Source organism: Drosophila willistoni, chromosome 3R (genome assembly GCF_018902025.1).
Source record: "Drosophila willistoni isolate 14030-0811.24 chromosome 3R, UCI_dwil_1.1, whole genome shotgun sequence".
NCBI lineage: Eukaryota > Metazoa > Arthropoda > Insecta > Diptera > Drosophilidae > Drosophila > Drosophila willistoni.
In genome coordinates, this window is record NC_061086.1 from 10,285,870 (window position 1) to 10,304,545 (window position 18,676).

Here is an 18,676-nt window from a genome sequence, read left to right on the forward strand (position 1 = left end):
AATATATATTTTGTAGGTTTTTTTCTTTTCTCTCTCTCTGTTGTTGGATTTTATAATGAACTACTTAAGTCTTGTGGGTTATGTGAAGGTTTACGATGTTTTATTGTTGCTGTTGCTGATATTCTTCTTATTGTTGCTTTCAATAAAGATAAATGTGTTTGCATTGCTCCCGCCAGCCATCGTGTGTGTGTGTGTGTGAGGAGTGTGGAGTGTGTGTGTTTGCGGGGTGTGTGTAGGCTCCAACGACGACGACGACGACGACGACGACAACGGGCAGCTTTTGTTTGGATTTTTGATTCTTTTGTTGTTGGTGTTGTTATCGTTGTTGTTATTGTTGCTGTTGTTGTTGTTGTAGGCTTTTATCACTCGCGAAAAGAAACAGATTCTTTACTTAAGGCACATATCATTTGCATTATTTGGAATTCATTTCTGTTTCTGTTTCGATTTTTCTTTTCTTTCCTTTTGCTTAAGCACAAAATAGTTCGCAGAACTCGATGAATGAATTTGAATATTTGAATATAAATATTGGGTTTTTGGATTTTGATTTTTTAGTGACCATGCGGCTTGACGGAATTTCAATTGATATACATATATATATATATATATTATACACACACGATCTACGAGTCGGTCGCCAACTTGCTGAAAACAGACGAAAAAAAATAAATAGACAAAAATAGAAAGAAAGAAAAAATATAAACTCAAATTTATACTAAAGCCCAAAAAAAATAAACACACACACATACACTTACAAACGCTCACATACGCACAAAAAAAACCCCTAGAACCAGACGGCTTGTCTATAATGTACTATATCGAAGTTTTAATACTCTTAAATATTAAAGTTTTAGTTATTAATCTTTGAGATATTGCAAAAAAGTAAACATCTATATTTCACTTGGGGCTTCAGCCAGTATATAGCAGTCAGTTGCAGTTGTAGGCATATATTTTGGGTTTTGAAATCGTTCTGTGTTTTGTAAAGGTCAAGATCATCTTTTGAATCGTTGGCGATTCCAAACAGAAAAGAAGTATAGAGAGGTAAGAGAGATACTATCCTCAGTCCCAGGTCCCAGTCCCAGGAGTCGAATGGCATTCATTGAGATCAGATTTCCAACAACAAATATAACATTGTCGATAACTGCTGCCTCGAGAAAAATGACTTCTTCTATCCTTGAAAACAAAACTTTGGCCTACAATGATTTAGTTAGTTAGTACTCCTAATGCTAGAGTATATCCACAAATTGTCACACGCTACAGTAGCGCGATTTTCGGTGCGTTTTTAACAGCCTTCCTCCACCCCTTCTCCACCCAAACACACACACACACACACCATACACAGAAAGCACACTCATTTACACAAAACATTAATGTTGATCGGTCTCCTCATTTACATACCAGGAACGTGAGTCACTGTCAAACGGATGGCTAACACTTTTTTTTTACTGTTTCAAATGGCGGAAAATGAAAACTCATTGTTCGTAATGAGGCACAAGATAGATAGCAAGCAAAAAGAAGAAGAGCCACACACCTGGAATCTGGAATATGGCATGATTTCCAAACGAGGTAGACAAATTTTTACTGCACGTTGACCGTGGGCATATCTTCCACAAAAAGAGAGTAAAACCCAATTCCCCATCTATGAAAGATGTCTCCATATTAATCACTCTGAATATTCTCAATCAAATAAGTCCAATAAATTGAAAGAAAATTGGGGATTTTTAGGCAATTTTTATAAATTTTTAAAGATAAATTTTTGTTAGTTCTGACCCAATCAAATTGAATTTGAAACTATTTACTGTTAAGGGACAACTTATTTTTAAGCTTTGCAATAAGGAATGGGTCATAAAGTTCAAAAAAATGGGATATTCAAAAAGATGATGACAACAAGAAAAAAACTAAAACAATATTAAATATTTATGGAGTTTCTTCAAAAGCATGATTAAAAAATGAAGTAAGTAAGTCGTCTCGCCGACTTAGGTATACCATACACCAGTAAAGCAAATATTTCAACTTTATTAAACAAATGCATTTTCACATGCGTTTTACAAGCATATCTTAGTATCTCGCTCACTCAATCATACGAGCTCCCTAGCGCCCCCACCAGCCAACGGCCAACTCCGGCCTTATGGAAAAACGTTTATATGCATAACTCGACTGTTTTTTGTCCGATTTTGATCAAATTTGGTATTTTGCTAGATATTAGTATTAAATTTAAGTGTGCCAAATTTGATTGCATAAGGTAAAAAAATACGGGAGATATTCAAGTTTTTCAAATTACGGGGGCGGAAAAGGGCGTGGCAAAATTTTTATACATACAAAATGTGTGCATTTACTAAGCGAATATACATACCAAATATGGTGTCTCTAGCTGGAATAGTTTTTGAGATAAACGCTTTTTTTAAATTGCGGGGCGGAAAGGGGCGTGGCAAAAATTTGAAATAAACTTGATCACTCTACATACTACACGAGTCTACATACCAAATTTGGTGGCTCTAGCTCTTACAGTCTCCGAGATCTAGGTGTTCATACGGACAGACGGACAGACGGACGGACGGACAGACGGACAGACGGACGGACAGACGGACATGGCTAGATCGACTCGGTTGTTGATCCTGATCAAGAATATATATACTTTGTGGGGTCGGAGATGCTTCCTTCTGCCTGTTACATACATTTTGGCGACTTTAATATACCATTTCACCCTATGGGTGTATGGTATAAAAAGCAATCACTGTTTCATTCAAAAAATTTCAGGTTTCCAAAAGAGTAATTTCAATGAGATTTCGACAATCAAGATTATGGCATTCAATGATTTCTGTTGAAAAGTATAAGAATATTTAATAAAATAAATTAAAATTGGTTAATTTTACAAAATAAGCTCTAAAAATCAAACATACTTTAAAGCAAAAATACATATATCTTCCTTTAAAAACTGCATTAAAAATTTAGAAACTTGCTAAATTTTAAAGTTTTTCATGATAAACGTACGACTGGTTTTTAATTAATTAAGATTTTTGATAATGCAACACAAATCTGACTACATTATAAACTTGCAATATTAATGTCCTTCCACTTCGTATCATAGTCTTTATAGGGTTCTAGGGTATAAATTGAACCACCTCACATGCTATTTTTATGACGAATCATCAAATGTACATTATGTATCAAAAGGTGTGAGGAAGGGGGTGGGCCGAGAGGGAACGGTCAGAGGCGTGCGCACCTGACTATGAAATAGCCATAGCGATAGATACAAAGATATTTGTATGTAAACAAATTATATATCGACAAAATGGCTAAACACAAAAATTTCGCAAAAACTGTGCCAAGTGCAAATGAGGAAGGAAACTTGAAAATTCAAAGCACATGTAGGAAGTCATGTAGCAAAACTCGAAATATACACAGAATGAACATCAGTTTGTTTTGTTAACCCAAAACCCATTTTAATCTTGAAAAATATTAGAGTTTTTATTGTACATTTCCATTATGATTTCTTTGCTCAATGATAACTGAGTTTAAGCTCTAATTGCAGTTATAAAATATCTTTTAATTAATGCTAATAACTAAATACAAGAATTCTCCTTAAACAACAATAAACGAAACTTTATGGCGAGAGTAAGTTAAAGAATTTTTATATATGTATAAACAAAGGCAAGTTAAATGCAAGTATTTCGCAATATAAACTGTCTGTTATATGCAAAACTTTTGGGCTTAACCTCGCCTAAATGTCGGCATTTCTGTCTTTCAAGTCTCAAGCAAAACTTGAAAACTTTTATATACGCAATTGAACAATTAAAAATTCGCCTAGCGTCGTCTCTCATGCTAAACTCATCGAAATCAAAATATTTTAACGTCTTCCCCCGCAACAAACAACTTGGCACCGCCGCCTCTGCCCCTCCCGCTGCACTGTGTATTTTGTTTTTGGTTTTATTTGTATTGGTAATTAGTTATTATACAATAAGGTTTTCTTTTTCTGTTTTGCGCAAAAATACCGCAAAATATGTGAGGAATGTGAACAATTTCCTAACAAGGTGCGAGGGCGGCAATGGCAGCGACGGAAGCGGGGTGGGTGGGTGGACGGGTACACCAGGGCCATTCTCCGTGTTGACATTTAGATTTGGCGCGTGGAGCTTGTGTTTACCGACGACCAGATCTACTATATTGTACATATATGCCCCCAATCTTGGGTTATCTGTATATACATATATATATATGGTATATATAGCTAATGTTGGCATACCGACAATAACAACAAGATACATAAAGTCAACTTTTGTCAACAGAATAATTAGAGGCTGCTTTATGCAAAAGTTCCATAAAATGTGCTTAACAAAATATATTTTTCAAAGCGAAAAACAAAACAAAAAAGGGAAAAACATTTCAACATGAGAGAGTTGGCATTCATTTGAGAGATTTAACAAACATTTAGTCTCAATTGAAATTGTTCTTAAGTAATTGTGAAAGGGGTTTAACTATATTTGTATAAAATACTTATATATGTAATTGACTAAATACAATATATTTAAGCAGATTCCTATCAAAAGTTGGCAAATATTTTATCAAGACGTGGACCGATCGAAATGTCAATATTTCGAACCAGTTTTGAATTTTTTCATCTCTCTAGTGAGTCTTCATGAAATTTCGATAAATTCGATACTGACAAAATGCATTAATTAAAAATAACTGAAATAACATTTTTTTAAATCCGTCAATAGTTTAGGCGGGTTTTGAAACATTAATTATATTAATATGATACTTAATGTTGATTAGAGCTTAATACTAAATATTTACCAAAGTGAATATTTTGAAACCTTTTTTGAATGATTTTAACATTTTTACTTTATCATTCGATTGAATGAAATTTATGGACAAACTATTTTTCATTTTAAAGGAGTAATATATTATCAATTATCACTAGTAGTGAAATCACAGTCCTAAATCCGCCCATGATCACTACACTTTGCATTGAATTTTATTATATTTAAAATACATCATAGATATGTAAAAAATAAATAAAGAAAAGCTTTTTATTGATAAAATATTTCAGATATTCTTTGCTACATTGCTAGCCATTTGTATAATAACATCATTGTGTTAACGTCTTTTTACCATTGTTTCCTAATACATATATTATATAGTGTTTTAACGCCTTTTGCAATTGTATATTTAATAGAACTGTTTCAATATCCATTTCAGGAGAATGTAAATGACGATCTTGATTTTTACAAAATTATTTCAGATCTATCCTTGATTGATCAGCTAAATATACATATAAATAAAATGAATAGATTAGCCTCTCTTAAGGTTTTTTTTTTTTATTTATACATATTATTCTTAGTGTATTGAAACGTAATTTATTCTTTCATTCTTATTTGCATATGAATAACTTAAACAGTGTCCTGATTTAGGTCGTTACAGTGTATATAATCCATAGAATCTTTATTTATGGATTTAATCACATTGAAAACTAAATTTCTTTGCCATCCTTTAAATAAATATTAAAAGAAAAACTGAAAAACTCGATTAAGTTAGTTTGAGTTTGGTTTTTGTTCATGTAGACTGTTCTTAATCTGCTCCAAAAGAGACAACAAACAACGAGTTATTATTAACAACGACTATTAACAATATAATTGTTAGTTAATAGTAATTTATATGCTTTACGGTTTTAAAAATTAGTTGAATAAGCCCACAAAACCCTTTAGTTTAGATTACCCAAACTAAAAGGAAAGGGTATTTTTAGCAACAGGCTGGCTAGATGGCTAGCTTGCTGACTAGTTGGCTGGTTGGCTGGCTGGCTGGCTAGTTGGTCCAAAGACCAGAAGGCAATTATGTGGTCAGAGAGAACAAACGAATGAGCGAGTGAGTGAATGAATGAGTGAGTGAGCGACTGGCTGACTGAGTGAGTGAACTAAACACGCTGCAGGGGGGCAAACACTCGCATTTCACACACACACACAGTCAGTCTCTGTATATATATGTATAGCTGGGCAGAAGATAAAAATAGTATTAGTTGCTGATTATTATTGCAAAAATGCGCATTCCTCGGCGACTTATTCGCAAAAGCAAAGCGAGAGGCGGCTGCTGCTGCTTTTGCTCTTGCTCTACTCCACTCTCTGCATTTTCGTTTCGTTTTCCCTTTTTTCAATGCAAGCACACACACACACACACACACACACACATACACACGCACATATACAGTCATACATAGTCAAGGCAACGGCAAAAGGAGGTGAAGGAGAGGTCGAGTTAGTGGGGTGGTGGGCTCGGATTGGGAGGTTCGAAGGGGGTACAGCAAGAAAAACGAGCTAAATTGCATTTTTCGTACGTTGCAGCAGCAGCCACAACAACAACAACTAGCATTGAAGAGACAGTGGCGTAAGGCAATGGAAGGGGGGAGGGCCACTCCATAAGAAGCAGGCTTAAACTTGCCTTGCCTTTGCTTTGGCTCGGTTCGGTTTTTAGTTCGGTTTTCCATTGCATGGCTTTGCTTTTTGGCCGGACTAAGCCACTTTGGCTTGAATACACTAAAAAAAATTCAAGAGGATTAGCTACTGTCCACATCGAGTGGCGATCTATTAAATTGTTCAAATTTTGACCCCTAAAGTAGGCTATAAGCAGTCGAAAAACCCCAATTTTCAAGCATATTTGGTAATGTCCTGTCGACAACAATAAATCCTTGTAGCAAAATTTATTTACAGATAACTTTAGTAAGGTTTAAGTCATGCTAACATGCCATCTAATTGCTAATAATAGTGATTTCTTTTCGAAGCTATTGCATACTTTAAGGGGCAAGGTTCGCCTACTTCACACGTGTAGTTCCCTATAGTTATCCCGAAGTATAGAAACCGATTAATCAATGTAAACACATATAGGTATTTGTTTAATACTAATAGTCGATTTAAAAAGGGTACAAAGCAGCATCAAAATTTCTCACAACTTGACTCATATCTTCAAAACTAATATTTGTACCAACTAGTGTCCAAGAGTATATTGTATTTTGGTAATACACTTGGCCCTCGCTTAACACGGACTCTTTTAGCACGAACTCGGTCTTACACGGTTAAAAATTTGCTCCCATTCAACTTTTAACACGCTAAAAACCTCGTTCTTTCACGAATGCAAAATATCAATATATATTTTTTTTTTAAACAAACTGGCTTAAATTATAAATGCCACCAAATGCATTTCAAATTTATTTATTTATAAGATTAGAAATAATATACAATATTAAGTCTAAGGGGGGTTTTGTTAGTGGCTGAGAGTGCTAGTGACTATGACATTTCAAATTTAATATGAATTGAAACATATGTATGATCTCCATACTTTTTAACATTTTTAAGTTTCTATAAAGTTTAACATGTTAATTAATTATATGAAGCACCTTTTTTTATTTAATACTAACTTTTAATTTGGAAAATATGAATGTTATGCATTTATTAAAGGCATATACATAATAACTTTTAGTTAATTTTGAAACAATGTTTGAAACTTTAATAAAAAACAGACCAAACTTGAATAATAACAAATTTTTTTCTGCCAATTTTGAATTTTGAGAACGTAACCCGTTATTTTGAACTGAATCCATGTTTCGCTTAACACGATTTCGCTTAACACGAGGATTTCTAGGAACGTAACGAAGTGTTATCTGTCTGTTATATTTATCTGTTTGTGATCTCGACTTGAATAAAATGTGTGGATAAATATTTGATTCAATTTCTTTTGGTTTCATTTAATTATTCTGGAAAATTAAGAATAATTTTGGTACTTGTAGATTAATTTCTTCAAGCTATTACTAAAGAGAAATATACGATCATATTTCTCCATTAAAATTCCCAATTCAATTTAAAATTTAGTAATCAATGTCTAGTTTATTGGGTATATCTTAAGAGTTTTTCAGTAATTTCATCATTTTGAAATCACAAATTTAATAGTTTTGACAATAAAGTATAAATTTCTTTTCGAATTATTAAATTTATAAACATATTTAGAATTTGGTATATAATATAAATCAATGGAGCAAACAAAGTTAGAGGGAGGAGGAAAAAGAAAATTAAGATTGTAATTTTGCGGGGTCAAAATTATCTTGAATACGAAAATTTTAAGATTTTAATGAGTAAAGTATCATTATTTCCTTTATTTTATTTTATTTAATTGGTAATTGAGAGTGAGAAAGGGTGTTTAGTGGTTGAAACAGTTTTTGCCATAAATATTTCCTTTTTTTTTTGCTTTTATCGTTCATTTACTTTTTAATGCAACAACAACAACAACCACTGCCCTGCTGTCTGTGTGTGTGTGTATTTTGGAATGCACACGATCAACGCCACGATCATCGCCTCACCTGTTCCGTGCTGCCTTTCGGTTGCGCTGCTGTAGCAACAACAACAACAACAACAACATCACCAATAAAACCACCACCAACAACAACAACTACAACAATATGAAATCCACTACGAATTGCATGCTGGAATGTGAATGGAATCTCAACAATTTTCAACGTTGCCTGACGATGACGCCGTCGCGCCATTTGCCGTTGTCGTCGTCAATGTTGTTTGTCGTCAGCAGCAGCAGCAGCAGCAACAACAACCAACTGCAACAGCAGCAGCCACAGCCTGGCAAAAGCAAAATTTTGCACGTTCATGTTTTTAGATGAAAGGGGACTGACGAGGAGATGGGGGAAGAAACGGCGTTGGCTTTATTACAAGTTGGTCAAGCATTTTAAAATTTTTTTGAGGGGGGATTTTTGTTTTTTTGGCAACCAATTTCAACGTTTACGAGGGTCATTCATATTAATTTTACTCGGTTCAAAGCCTTTCGAACAATTAAACAGTTCTTCTAATTGCTCACGGGTGGATTTTAAACATTTTTTTTCTCAATAACAAACGATTAGAGCCATAAGTTAATTGAGCAGACAAAAGGTAGCCCTAACTCAAAATTTGAAAGATAAAAACTTGAGAAAGAAGACAGAACCTTTAGAATCCTTTATCAACTCTGTTAATAACCATTTTATTTTGTCACTAAGGATTAGGAGTTGACAACAACGAATTCTGTGCTTTTTTTGATATAAACGATATAAACGGCTTAAAGAATGTTTATAACAAGTATAACAAACTATTTTAAATAGATAATAACAAAAGGATTTCTGAATCTATTAAAAATCCTCCGTATATGCTGTTTACATGCATATCTCGCTATCCTGCTCACTCTTCCAATAGCATATGAGCACTCTGGCGCCGCCATCAGCCAACGGCCGGTTCTAGCTCTTATAGTCTCCGAGAACTAGGTGTTCATACGGACGGACATGGCTAGATCGACTCGGCTGTGGTCGGAAAAGCGTCCCTTTGCCGAAATCTTTTCAAAATGTAATAATAAGTTAAAAATCATTAATAAATCTCGCCCCAGGCGTCTAAATAGGATATTTTTGAACGTAGAAAAGGCCACAATATGGTAAGTTAATTCTACTGTAACCCTGGGCGGCATTTTACCATCATTCCAGTCCTGTCTGACATACATATCTATACATATTCATATCTATAGAGAGCATCTAGTACATACAATATAATATACATATATGTAGATTGTATAATGTTTGCATGTATTTATATGGGAGACCTCCATAAATAAAACTTGCCTGAGAAATTATTGTCGCACTGACATTGAAGTGCACTGAACGACAAAATGACGACGCGTCGTCGCTGCCTCTAATTACAGATGAACAGGCAACAAGCAACAGCATGAACAACAACAACAACAAAGGCAAGAAAACGCTCTTATTTCGCAGTTACTTGTGCCACATTTTGCATCTTTTCATATTTACATTTACATTTACTTTGTGTTGTCTTTTCGATTCATATGTAAATCACATTTGCTGCTGCTGCTGCCCACAGTTGCATCAACGACAACAACAAAAACAACAACAGACAACCTAGAGATATACATTGTTGCTTCATTCTTACAGTGAACATTGACTAAATGGTTTAAACAAGACATTGTAAACTTTAATTTAATCGATTTAATGGAATTGCATCGATTTGCAAATGAACAATTTTGTTTCGGAACCAAAAACTGTATTAATTCTGATAGTTAAACTAATAATGAATGAATTATTTACTAAAAACTAATAAAAATGAAATGCAGATACGTTTTGTAAAAATATCATAGAAAAATATATAGTATTCAAGATGTTAAAATGAATATTTACAAGGATAAAACTGTTCAAAACTCAAATTATTCCAGTTGGTAAACGATAAAGTTAAAATTATTTGAGCCGGGCATATAAATCAAACTCACTGTATATTTTTTTTTTACCGTATATTTCTTTTTAAAATAAATATAAACAAATATATACTGTTAGAAAAATTAAACAGTGGTTCATAATGGGTTGATATAATCATTTTTTATGCTCTAAAATAATTATTATCTGAATATTGTCTTTGAAAATTTCAAATGAGTAGAATTCTGTTATTTGTTTTAAATTAAACAGAAATTTTCAGAAACAGAAACTTAGTCAAAGCAAAGAAAATAAGTTGAATCGTATTTGTTTATAATTAAATAAACGGGACAAATGAATGATCACATATATATATATATCTTCTGCACAATATATTTCTAATTAGCAGGAGAAAATAAATCTCGATAGAATCAAAATTTTTGTTCTATTGCACATTTTTCTTTGATTAATTGAGTTGGCATAATTTGAATTTTCAAGTGTAGCGAGTGATTACTGTAATTTATTGTTTTCCACATAGTTTTTCGTTTGGTTCTTGTTGCCATTCCGCATGCGAATTGCATGTGGAGGGAAAAACGCCCACGAGACAAGTTTTGACACCAGAATTATTACCGCCAATTAGCTGCAGTTGGCATTTGCCTAGAAAGAATTGGAATTGGTCACAGGAATTCAGTAGAAGACAGGGAAGAGGCAGGGGAAGAAGGGAAAAGTGAAGCCAAAAGTTAGACTTGACCTTGGGGAAAATGTAATTAGATTGTATGATTTTTAATATAGAACACTCTTAGTTATCCGCAAAAGATCCGCATCCGCAGCAGCTGAAGAATTTAATCCGATTTTGTATGGAAACACGAGCGATCTTTTTTCTCGCTCTCTCTCTCTCTCTCTCTATTTTTCTCTCATACACATGCACAGGCACTATCCTCTTGCTCTCTCACACACACATACACACACAAACAAACACACATAAATAGTTTGAGGGAGAAGCAAAAAGAATGCACAGCACTAGAAGACACGGTCCAAGAGAAGGGGTGGGGCGGAGTGAATGCAATTGGAGGTTGCATTTTTCTTTGCTTTGGTAATTTCTATGCACAATTTTCCATTTTTCTTCTTGTATTATATTGCTTTTTGGCTATTTTGAAAATCTAACAATATTTGCCATTTCTTGTCTCACTTGCACAGACACATACTCATACACACGCACACACACACACACATAGAGAAACACACGGACAGGCAGCCAGATGTGCATACACATACCAGCACACAAAACAAAGGCAATTTTCGCAGATTTGCTGCGTTTTTTTCATTTTATTATTCACTTATTCTTCGCACATTTCGCTTAGCACTTATTTGCCTTGTGTTTGAATTTTATTCAACTGGATTTTTGCCTATTTTAACTCTTTTTTGTTAGTTTTCTTTCCACGACCGAGCGAACGAAACAATAATTTTTTTTTGGTGAGTTATTCGATATATTTTGGTGAGTTTTCCCGATAGAGAAGACTCAAGTATTTCGATCACTTTGCTTGAACACGTTTCACTGCACTCACAATAATATTGAGCGATTTGCATTTATTTCTCGGGACGGCAATTTACCTTGGGGCGTTGGGTTTCGTTAATAAAATGTGAAAATTGTTGATCCGCTGATATTTGCTTTTTTGTTCGATTGTTGACAAAAAAAATCGTAGAGTTGCCAAGTGAGTGCACCGTTGCCTTATCGATCTAGTGATGGCCATTGAATCACAACTATCGTATTGAGCAAATTGATATTTCGGCTCCAATATTTATTATCACAATAATAACTTTATTTAATTAGATATATTTTAATGAAAATTCAACTACTAAGCAAACATATACATTTTTTGCAATTCGGTTCTTCTTTCAGGCGGCAACTCAGAGTGAGCTCTGCACTTTGCTTAAATACTGGTTTTCGATCAAATTGACATTCTCCACATTGTTAACAGACTCATTTCGAGTCGATGCGTTAAAAGGCTCATTTTGAGTTGATGCGTTGTGAGGCTCATTTTGAGCTTGCTTATGCTCATTCATTTTGAGTTCAGTATTTTAAACTTAGCGCGCAGAGCTCGTAAATATCTTTTTTATTTTCAATTTCAAAGTATAATCAAAAAGTACAAATATGCATTTCCTTCTGTGGCAAGAGATTAATTTTTTTATTTTGTTTCAGTGTGTCAATATTTCTTTCATTCTAATATTTACAGCCCGTGGTACAGTTTTTAAGTAGACACTGGCTCGGAGCTGATGTATAAAATGTTATTAATACACATAATTATATAAATATTATTTATTCTGATCGTTTTAATACAATTTTTTCGCAACTTGAAAGTGTGTGATTAAATTAATTAATTAAATTAAAAATTAAGCTTGTAAAGGGCACGACATTTTAAAGTATGTAGATTTCCGCTCAAAATGTGTCACCTCTAGTTCACCGAATTGGCGAATTAGTTAGTTCCATCCCTAGATGTTCGAGTTGGCATCAATGGTTTTTTTTGTGAGTAAAACGCGCGAACATGTTCGAGCTAGCGAGTAAATGTTCCCATCATTGCTCGATGTTCGACCCTCTTGTTCGATGTATCGATTATATTCGAAATATCGAAAATTTTCGCCATCTGGCCACTCTATTTTATCGCGGGTGATTGTTGTTTTTCTTTTCGTCGTGCGCGGGTGTGTATTGCTGCCGCGCGGTACTTTTACTGTTTACAAAAAAAAAGTGGTTCTTCGTCATTATTTTATACGCAAACGCCGGCAAATGTAAAAGTGCAACATCGTAGTTGGTTTAAATCAATAAACAAAAAAAAAAAAAAAATATCAAAGTGGAAAGAAAGAAAAGTGCATGCGAAAACGGTATAAAGCGGAAAGAGGAAGAAGCAGCGAGAACATTGCAAGTGAAAGAGAGATAAAAGGCAAGAGAGAGAGAGAGATAGAGGGCAAGAGAGCCAAGTTAATAAAAAAAGGAAGAATAAATGCATCCCGCCAACAACAACAACAACAACTACTACTACAACGTGATGTGAATTAATTAAATGCCCCTCTCGTGCGTTCTCTCTCACACTCGTATGCTTTTTGTGTGTGCTTTCTATCTCATTCTTGCACTGCGTCTTTGTTGAATTTGAATTTCACTTCTCTCCTTAAACGGCGAATAAGATCAAAATAAAATAAGAAAATACATATAAATATATATACATATATATATGAGTGGTTGTGTGTGGTGTGTATGTGATTCTAGGTAAATTGTTGTTGTTGGTTTTTTGCGGTTAAGAAGTGCGTGATTCATCGTCACCGTCAACCCGTCATCCTCACTGCCGTTGTCGTCGTCGTCGTCCATTGAACCTGGAAATCTGGAACCTGGTGCGGCGCTCCGACAGAGCAACAAAAAGCAAACGACTGACTGTCTGTCTGTCTGACCGTCTGTTTGTCTCTCTGTTTCCTGCTAAAAACATTGTCAAACGGCCAACAACAATAACGACAACATCAACAATAGCAACATGGACAATAGTAAGTTTTGGCTCCACTGTACTTCCCCCCCACTTTCCTCACCTTACCACTTAGGATTGGATTTTCGGGTAAAAATTGTAAAATGAATCGACGTCGTCGTCGTGTTTTGCTGCAGTTTTTCTTTTTCTCCTGCTTCTTCTTTCTCTTATTTTCCTCATATTATATTTTAGGGTGGGTCCATGTTTTGCGCCTTTTGCTGTTGCCTTTCAATTCGCATTTTTATCTGTCGAACGCGGGGGGCGGAGAGGCGTAAAAGCAGGGTAAAGCGGGGCGGGTGGTTGATTTTCATTGTTGTTGTTGTTGTTTTTTTTTTGGGTGGGTGTGGCAGGCGCTCCCAAGGACGATTGGATTTTATTTAGGCCAGGCCCAAAACAAGAAACCAACATATAAAATCAAACCCAAACGGCAAATTAATCCAGCCCGAAAGCAAACAAAGCAAAAAGTGTTAAAACAAAAAATAAAGTGGGAAAAAATCATAAAAAAAAACCGGTTACAACAACAACAATAATAAAAACTTTTTTCGAAATGAGAATTTTGGCCTGATGATTTCATTTTGGGCCATAAATAAATTAGCCTACAACTGAAAATCTTCTACGTTTTGCTTTATTTCTGCCCCCCGAAAGAAACACTTTGTGGGAATCTTTTCATTTTTGGCTCTTGGAATGAAATAAACTTTTAAGAATTAGATACAAAAATTGTCTTCAAGTAACTTTTGGCGAATGTACCAACAAAAAAACCCTCACTTGGCCTAAGAGAATTGACTTTTAATATTTAAACATTACAGTAAACCACATAAATGGTTTATCAAGATGTCAATATATGTATTTCAGTTAAAAATATTACAAACCCTTTGAGAAATATTTAAAACAAAAAGATTTAATTAAAATATTTATCCTATACTTCGATTTTAGCAAGTATTTGCAAAATTCTTTAATACATACATACATACATATGTACATTCATTTTGGCAAAGTCGAAAGAAAAATGGAATTCTATTGAAATCTATTGTACTAAAATTAAGTCTAGAAATTTGTTACATATTTTTACTATAATAAGAAGGCTTTATTAAATAATTATAAATATGTATATACATATTTATACAAATTAAGAATTATCATCCGTTTTTAGGGTTTTAAAATATATTTGAAGTAGCAAACGAGTTAATATTCATATTTTTATTAAGTGATTTATCAAATTTTTATAACTTTTTATTATTTTATACTTTGTATAATTTTTTTGATTTTTATTACAATATTTTCTACGTTCGGTACTTAATTTTGTTATATATAATTCTATGTTCTTTATCTAAAATCTATCCAGGGGATTATTTTTTGTATTTTTTTTTTTGATTTTGAAGCGTACCATAACTTAAATTTGCAGTTTCAAATCTGAATATGAGTTTAAAATATAAAAACAATATTTGATGGAAAGAAATGACATTTTTGTGAATTATTTTTTTTTATATTTATCAATTTAAAAGTATTCTTATATGTGTGAGATAAAAACCTTATATTATTCGAATAATATTTTCTTTTAAGCTGATGGAAAGGATTCGAATATTTACACATAGTTAATGTTTATGATTCGAAGTGAACCCTCGATAAGAATATCTGCTTATCTTGATGTTTATAAAATGTTTATGTTTTGATTATTTTTATGATTATGAAGAAATCTATACGTTACGTTGAAAGCAATCGATCTATATATACATACATATATACTTTTAATCAGATATGTCTCTACAAATGCTTTCTTAGACTATTCTCCTTTGACAGATTTGCTTCAAGTGATCCAAGAGAAAGAAAAAGAATTTCCTGTTTGAATTATTCTATTTTATTTTATTTTCCTAAATATTTTTTGTTTGTCTGATATGAATCACAATTATTTATAAACCAGTGAACGCAATGCTAGGAAGTTCACTTCTATCGTGATTGAGTTTAGTTGTCTTTCTATAAGAGGAAGACATAAACTTTTCCATGGCACGCCCCCCTCCCATAATCCTCGACCTTTCGTCATCATAATAATGACCATCGTCTGAGGATGATAACATAGAAAATTTCTGACTCGAACAACATTTAATAAATCTTTATGTGTGCATCATTGAATTGAATTTCTTTATGGTTTCTTTGTGTTTCAATAAGAAAGAAAGAAAGAGAGAGATGTTGCCCGTAGATAAAGAGAAACTGACCTCTCCTTTCGCCACGTCTCCCAACAACCCAACAAAACCAACGAAAAGGCAACGCAGTTGGGCATATTTAAATACCCTTTAGGTAAGCAAATTTCAAAGAGGTAAATTAACTTCCTTCTAATTCATCGAGGAGCAGAGGGAATAAGTCTTGGGTAACAAAATTTTAGCATTTAAATGAACAAGAATAAACATTGTTGAGTTAAAGTAACTAACAAGAGCTGTAATTTTCCGCCTGATAAAAGAGTCAAAAATACTTACTTCATCTGGTGCAGGGTATTAGCAAAGTCGATTTTTCTGTTGCCTCTTGATGACAATAGGCGGGCATAGTGCATTTGCATTTTCCCAAAACTCTCCCACAAATAAACATACAAAAGAAATGTCTATGACAAATTTTTGTCTTCTTCCGCTAACATTTTGTTTATGTAAAATGGCAAACGACAATAGAAAACAATCAATAAACAAAACAAAACGATAAAAAAAGCAAGGGAAACATTTTGTATTTAAATATTATTAATAATTTCGCTTTTATTTGTGCAAACTATTAAATTTTTTTCCTTTTTCAGTTTATTATCTTATCAAAGGGAAACTGAAATGTATGTCAATTTAATAAATTACTTGGGCCACACCCAAGTAAAGATATTAACCTGAACTTTAATTATATCCTCTTCTTCTTCATAATTGTAATTTTTGTGATCAATCTCTTGGGCATTGCGTGGGTTTCTTGAAGAGTATGCCAATGGAGTGCACACCTTGGCCAGGAAGAAAGACTGAGAGAGAGAGAGAGAGAAAGAGAGAAATGAATCAGCCCCAAACATTCGCTATTCGTTGAATTTGTCATTCACTTTTCAGTCATGCATTCAGTTTATGCAAAAATATTAAAATAAACTGCAAAAAAAAAACAGAAGAGAAGAAGCGAAAAGTTTTTTCCCCTCTCTATGTCGATTTGACATGACTCACCTGTTGAGATATTTTTCGCAGCTTTAACTAACATTATTTTTGGAAAGACAGCGAGAGAGAGAGAGAGAGAGAGAAACAAAGTTGACTCGGGGCTTATCTTATCATCATTCTCGCTCGATTTCCTTCTCTAGAGTTTTTATCAGTAACAAATACACATACATAGAAAGCAAAAGAAAAAGGTTCTCTCTCTTCCTATCTAGTTATGTTTCCATCTCTTTCTTACGCTAGCATTTAAAAATGTTTGACACTGAAAGAAACAAAAAAACAAATATCAAGTTAGTTTAATATTTACTCTATGGCTATTTGCCACTTGCCTTGGGTTACTTTACTTTATCAGCCAGTCAGTTGGCCAGTCAGTCAGTCAGCGGATGCGTCATTACTTCTTGATTGCAAGCCCAAAAAATGCGGGTTCAGTGACATTAAAAAGTAAAGGGCATAGCTCATACCCTGTAGTAATCCAAATTTATGATGTCTGCCTTTCGTTCCTCTGAAATTCCCACTGAAAACGTTGCTATCCCCTTTGGATAGGGAAAATATGCAGGGTATGTAGTACTTACTTACAAGCAAACACAGTTTAAGCATACCTTTTATGTACAGGGTATTCAATAAAAAAAAGAACCATTTCATTGAACTGATAAGACGTCGGATCCGAACGGAATTCAAGGCTCTTCCATTTGAATTCTGTTTGTGTGTTTAAATAGAGAGAAATAAAGAGTGAGAGAGGGCGGGGAGCGGAAGCAAAGTCAAACATATTGCTTATGCAATTAACTTCTTGGAAATGTTTTTATCTTTTACTTTTTTTTCAAACTCAATTGGTTTATGTTTTTTGTTGAATTTTCAAGATAGACTTTTATTGGTCCATTTGCTATTCAATTGATAAGTTAAAGAGGACAAATCTAATGATAATTTCAAATCTTTATTTTTTATTCATATTAATTTTGAAAACACTTTTAAAATTTAATTCTATAAAACTTATGGATAAAAATGCAATAAACTAGTTTTCAATAACTTTGCAGCTTTATGCTTTTTCTGGAATTATAAAGAAAAACGATTAGGATTAAACATCAGTTTAAGTATTAAATTTTTAAAAGAATTTGTGGTTTTTAAAGTACTAAATAACTGACTAAGCAATAGATAAAAAGAGATGCAACCTGTTATCATTTATAAGGCCAGGTTTTCTATATGTTGGTAGTGAATAACGGACAAATTCTTAACATTTGGGCTTGTCCTCCAACTGAATAGTGGTCTATCTTTTAAAATAACTAATTAAAATATATAAATAAACAAAAAAGATGAGTCTAACAATTCGCCAATGCTTTACTAGCTTAATCAATATCCAATTATTTATTTATTTATTTATCTTAGAGTTAGGACTAATTAAAATTAGTCAGAACTTAATTACTGAAGCGCTAGCTGCTTGGGCCTTTGGCTTGACTTGTGTGTGTTTACATATTTACAGATTAACATACATATTTACTTAATTTACATTTAGTATTGTATTTTCTAAGTTTAAACCTATAGGATGTGGTAGTAATTAGTTTTTTTAAGGTAGTCGATTATCGTGGAAAGGTTAGTTGGAGTTGGGTTTGGTAGGGTTGCTATTGGGCATAATTTTTTAAAGACTTCATCCATGATGTGGAAGGTTGCAGGGCAGTTTTTTAGTACGTATTCTATGTTTAGGTCAGATGTTGAGTTGCAGTTTGGGCAGGGTGTTATGTCGTTCGGGTTAATGTAGTGTTGTTGAGTGAGTCTTGTGTGGCCTAATCTAAGACGTAGAATTTTTATTTGGGCTATCCGTG

The 18,676-nt window shown here is 33.5% G+C and overlaps 1 protein-coding gene across 3 annotated transcripts in view; it reads left to right on the plus strand.

The window, feature by feature from the left end:
• The first annotated feature begins 13,188 nt into the window (after positions 1–13,188).
• Positions 13,189–18,676, plus strand: part of LOC6651243 (CD2-associated protein) — a 36,407-nt gene continuing 30,919 nt past the window's right edge. For all 3 annotated transcript variants that reach the window (XM_023180864.2, XM_023180863.2, XM_023180865.2), the window contains exon 1: positions 13,189–13,732. In XM_023180864.2, the coding sequence (XP_023036632.1) occupies positions 13,723–13,732 (10 nt within the window). In that variant the 5' untranslated portion in view covers positions 13,189–13,722. The remainder of the gene's footprint in view (positions 13,733–18,676) is intronic.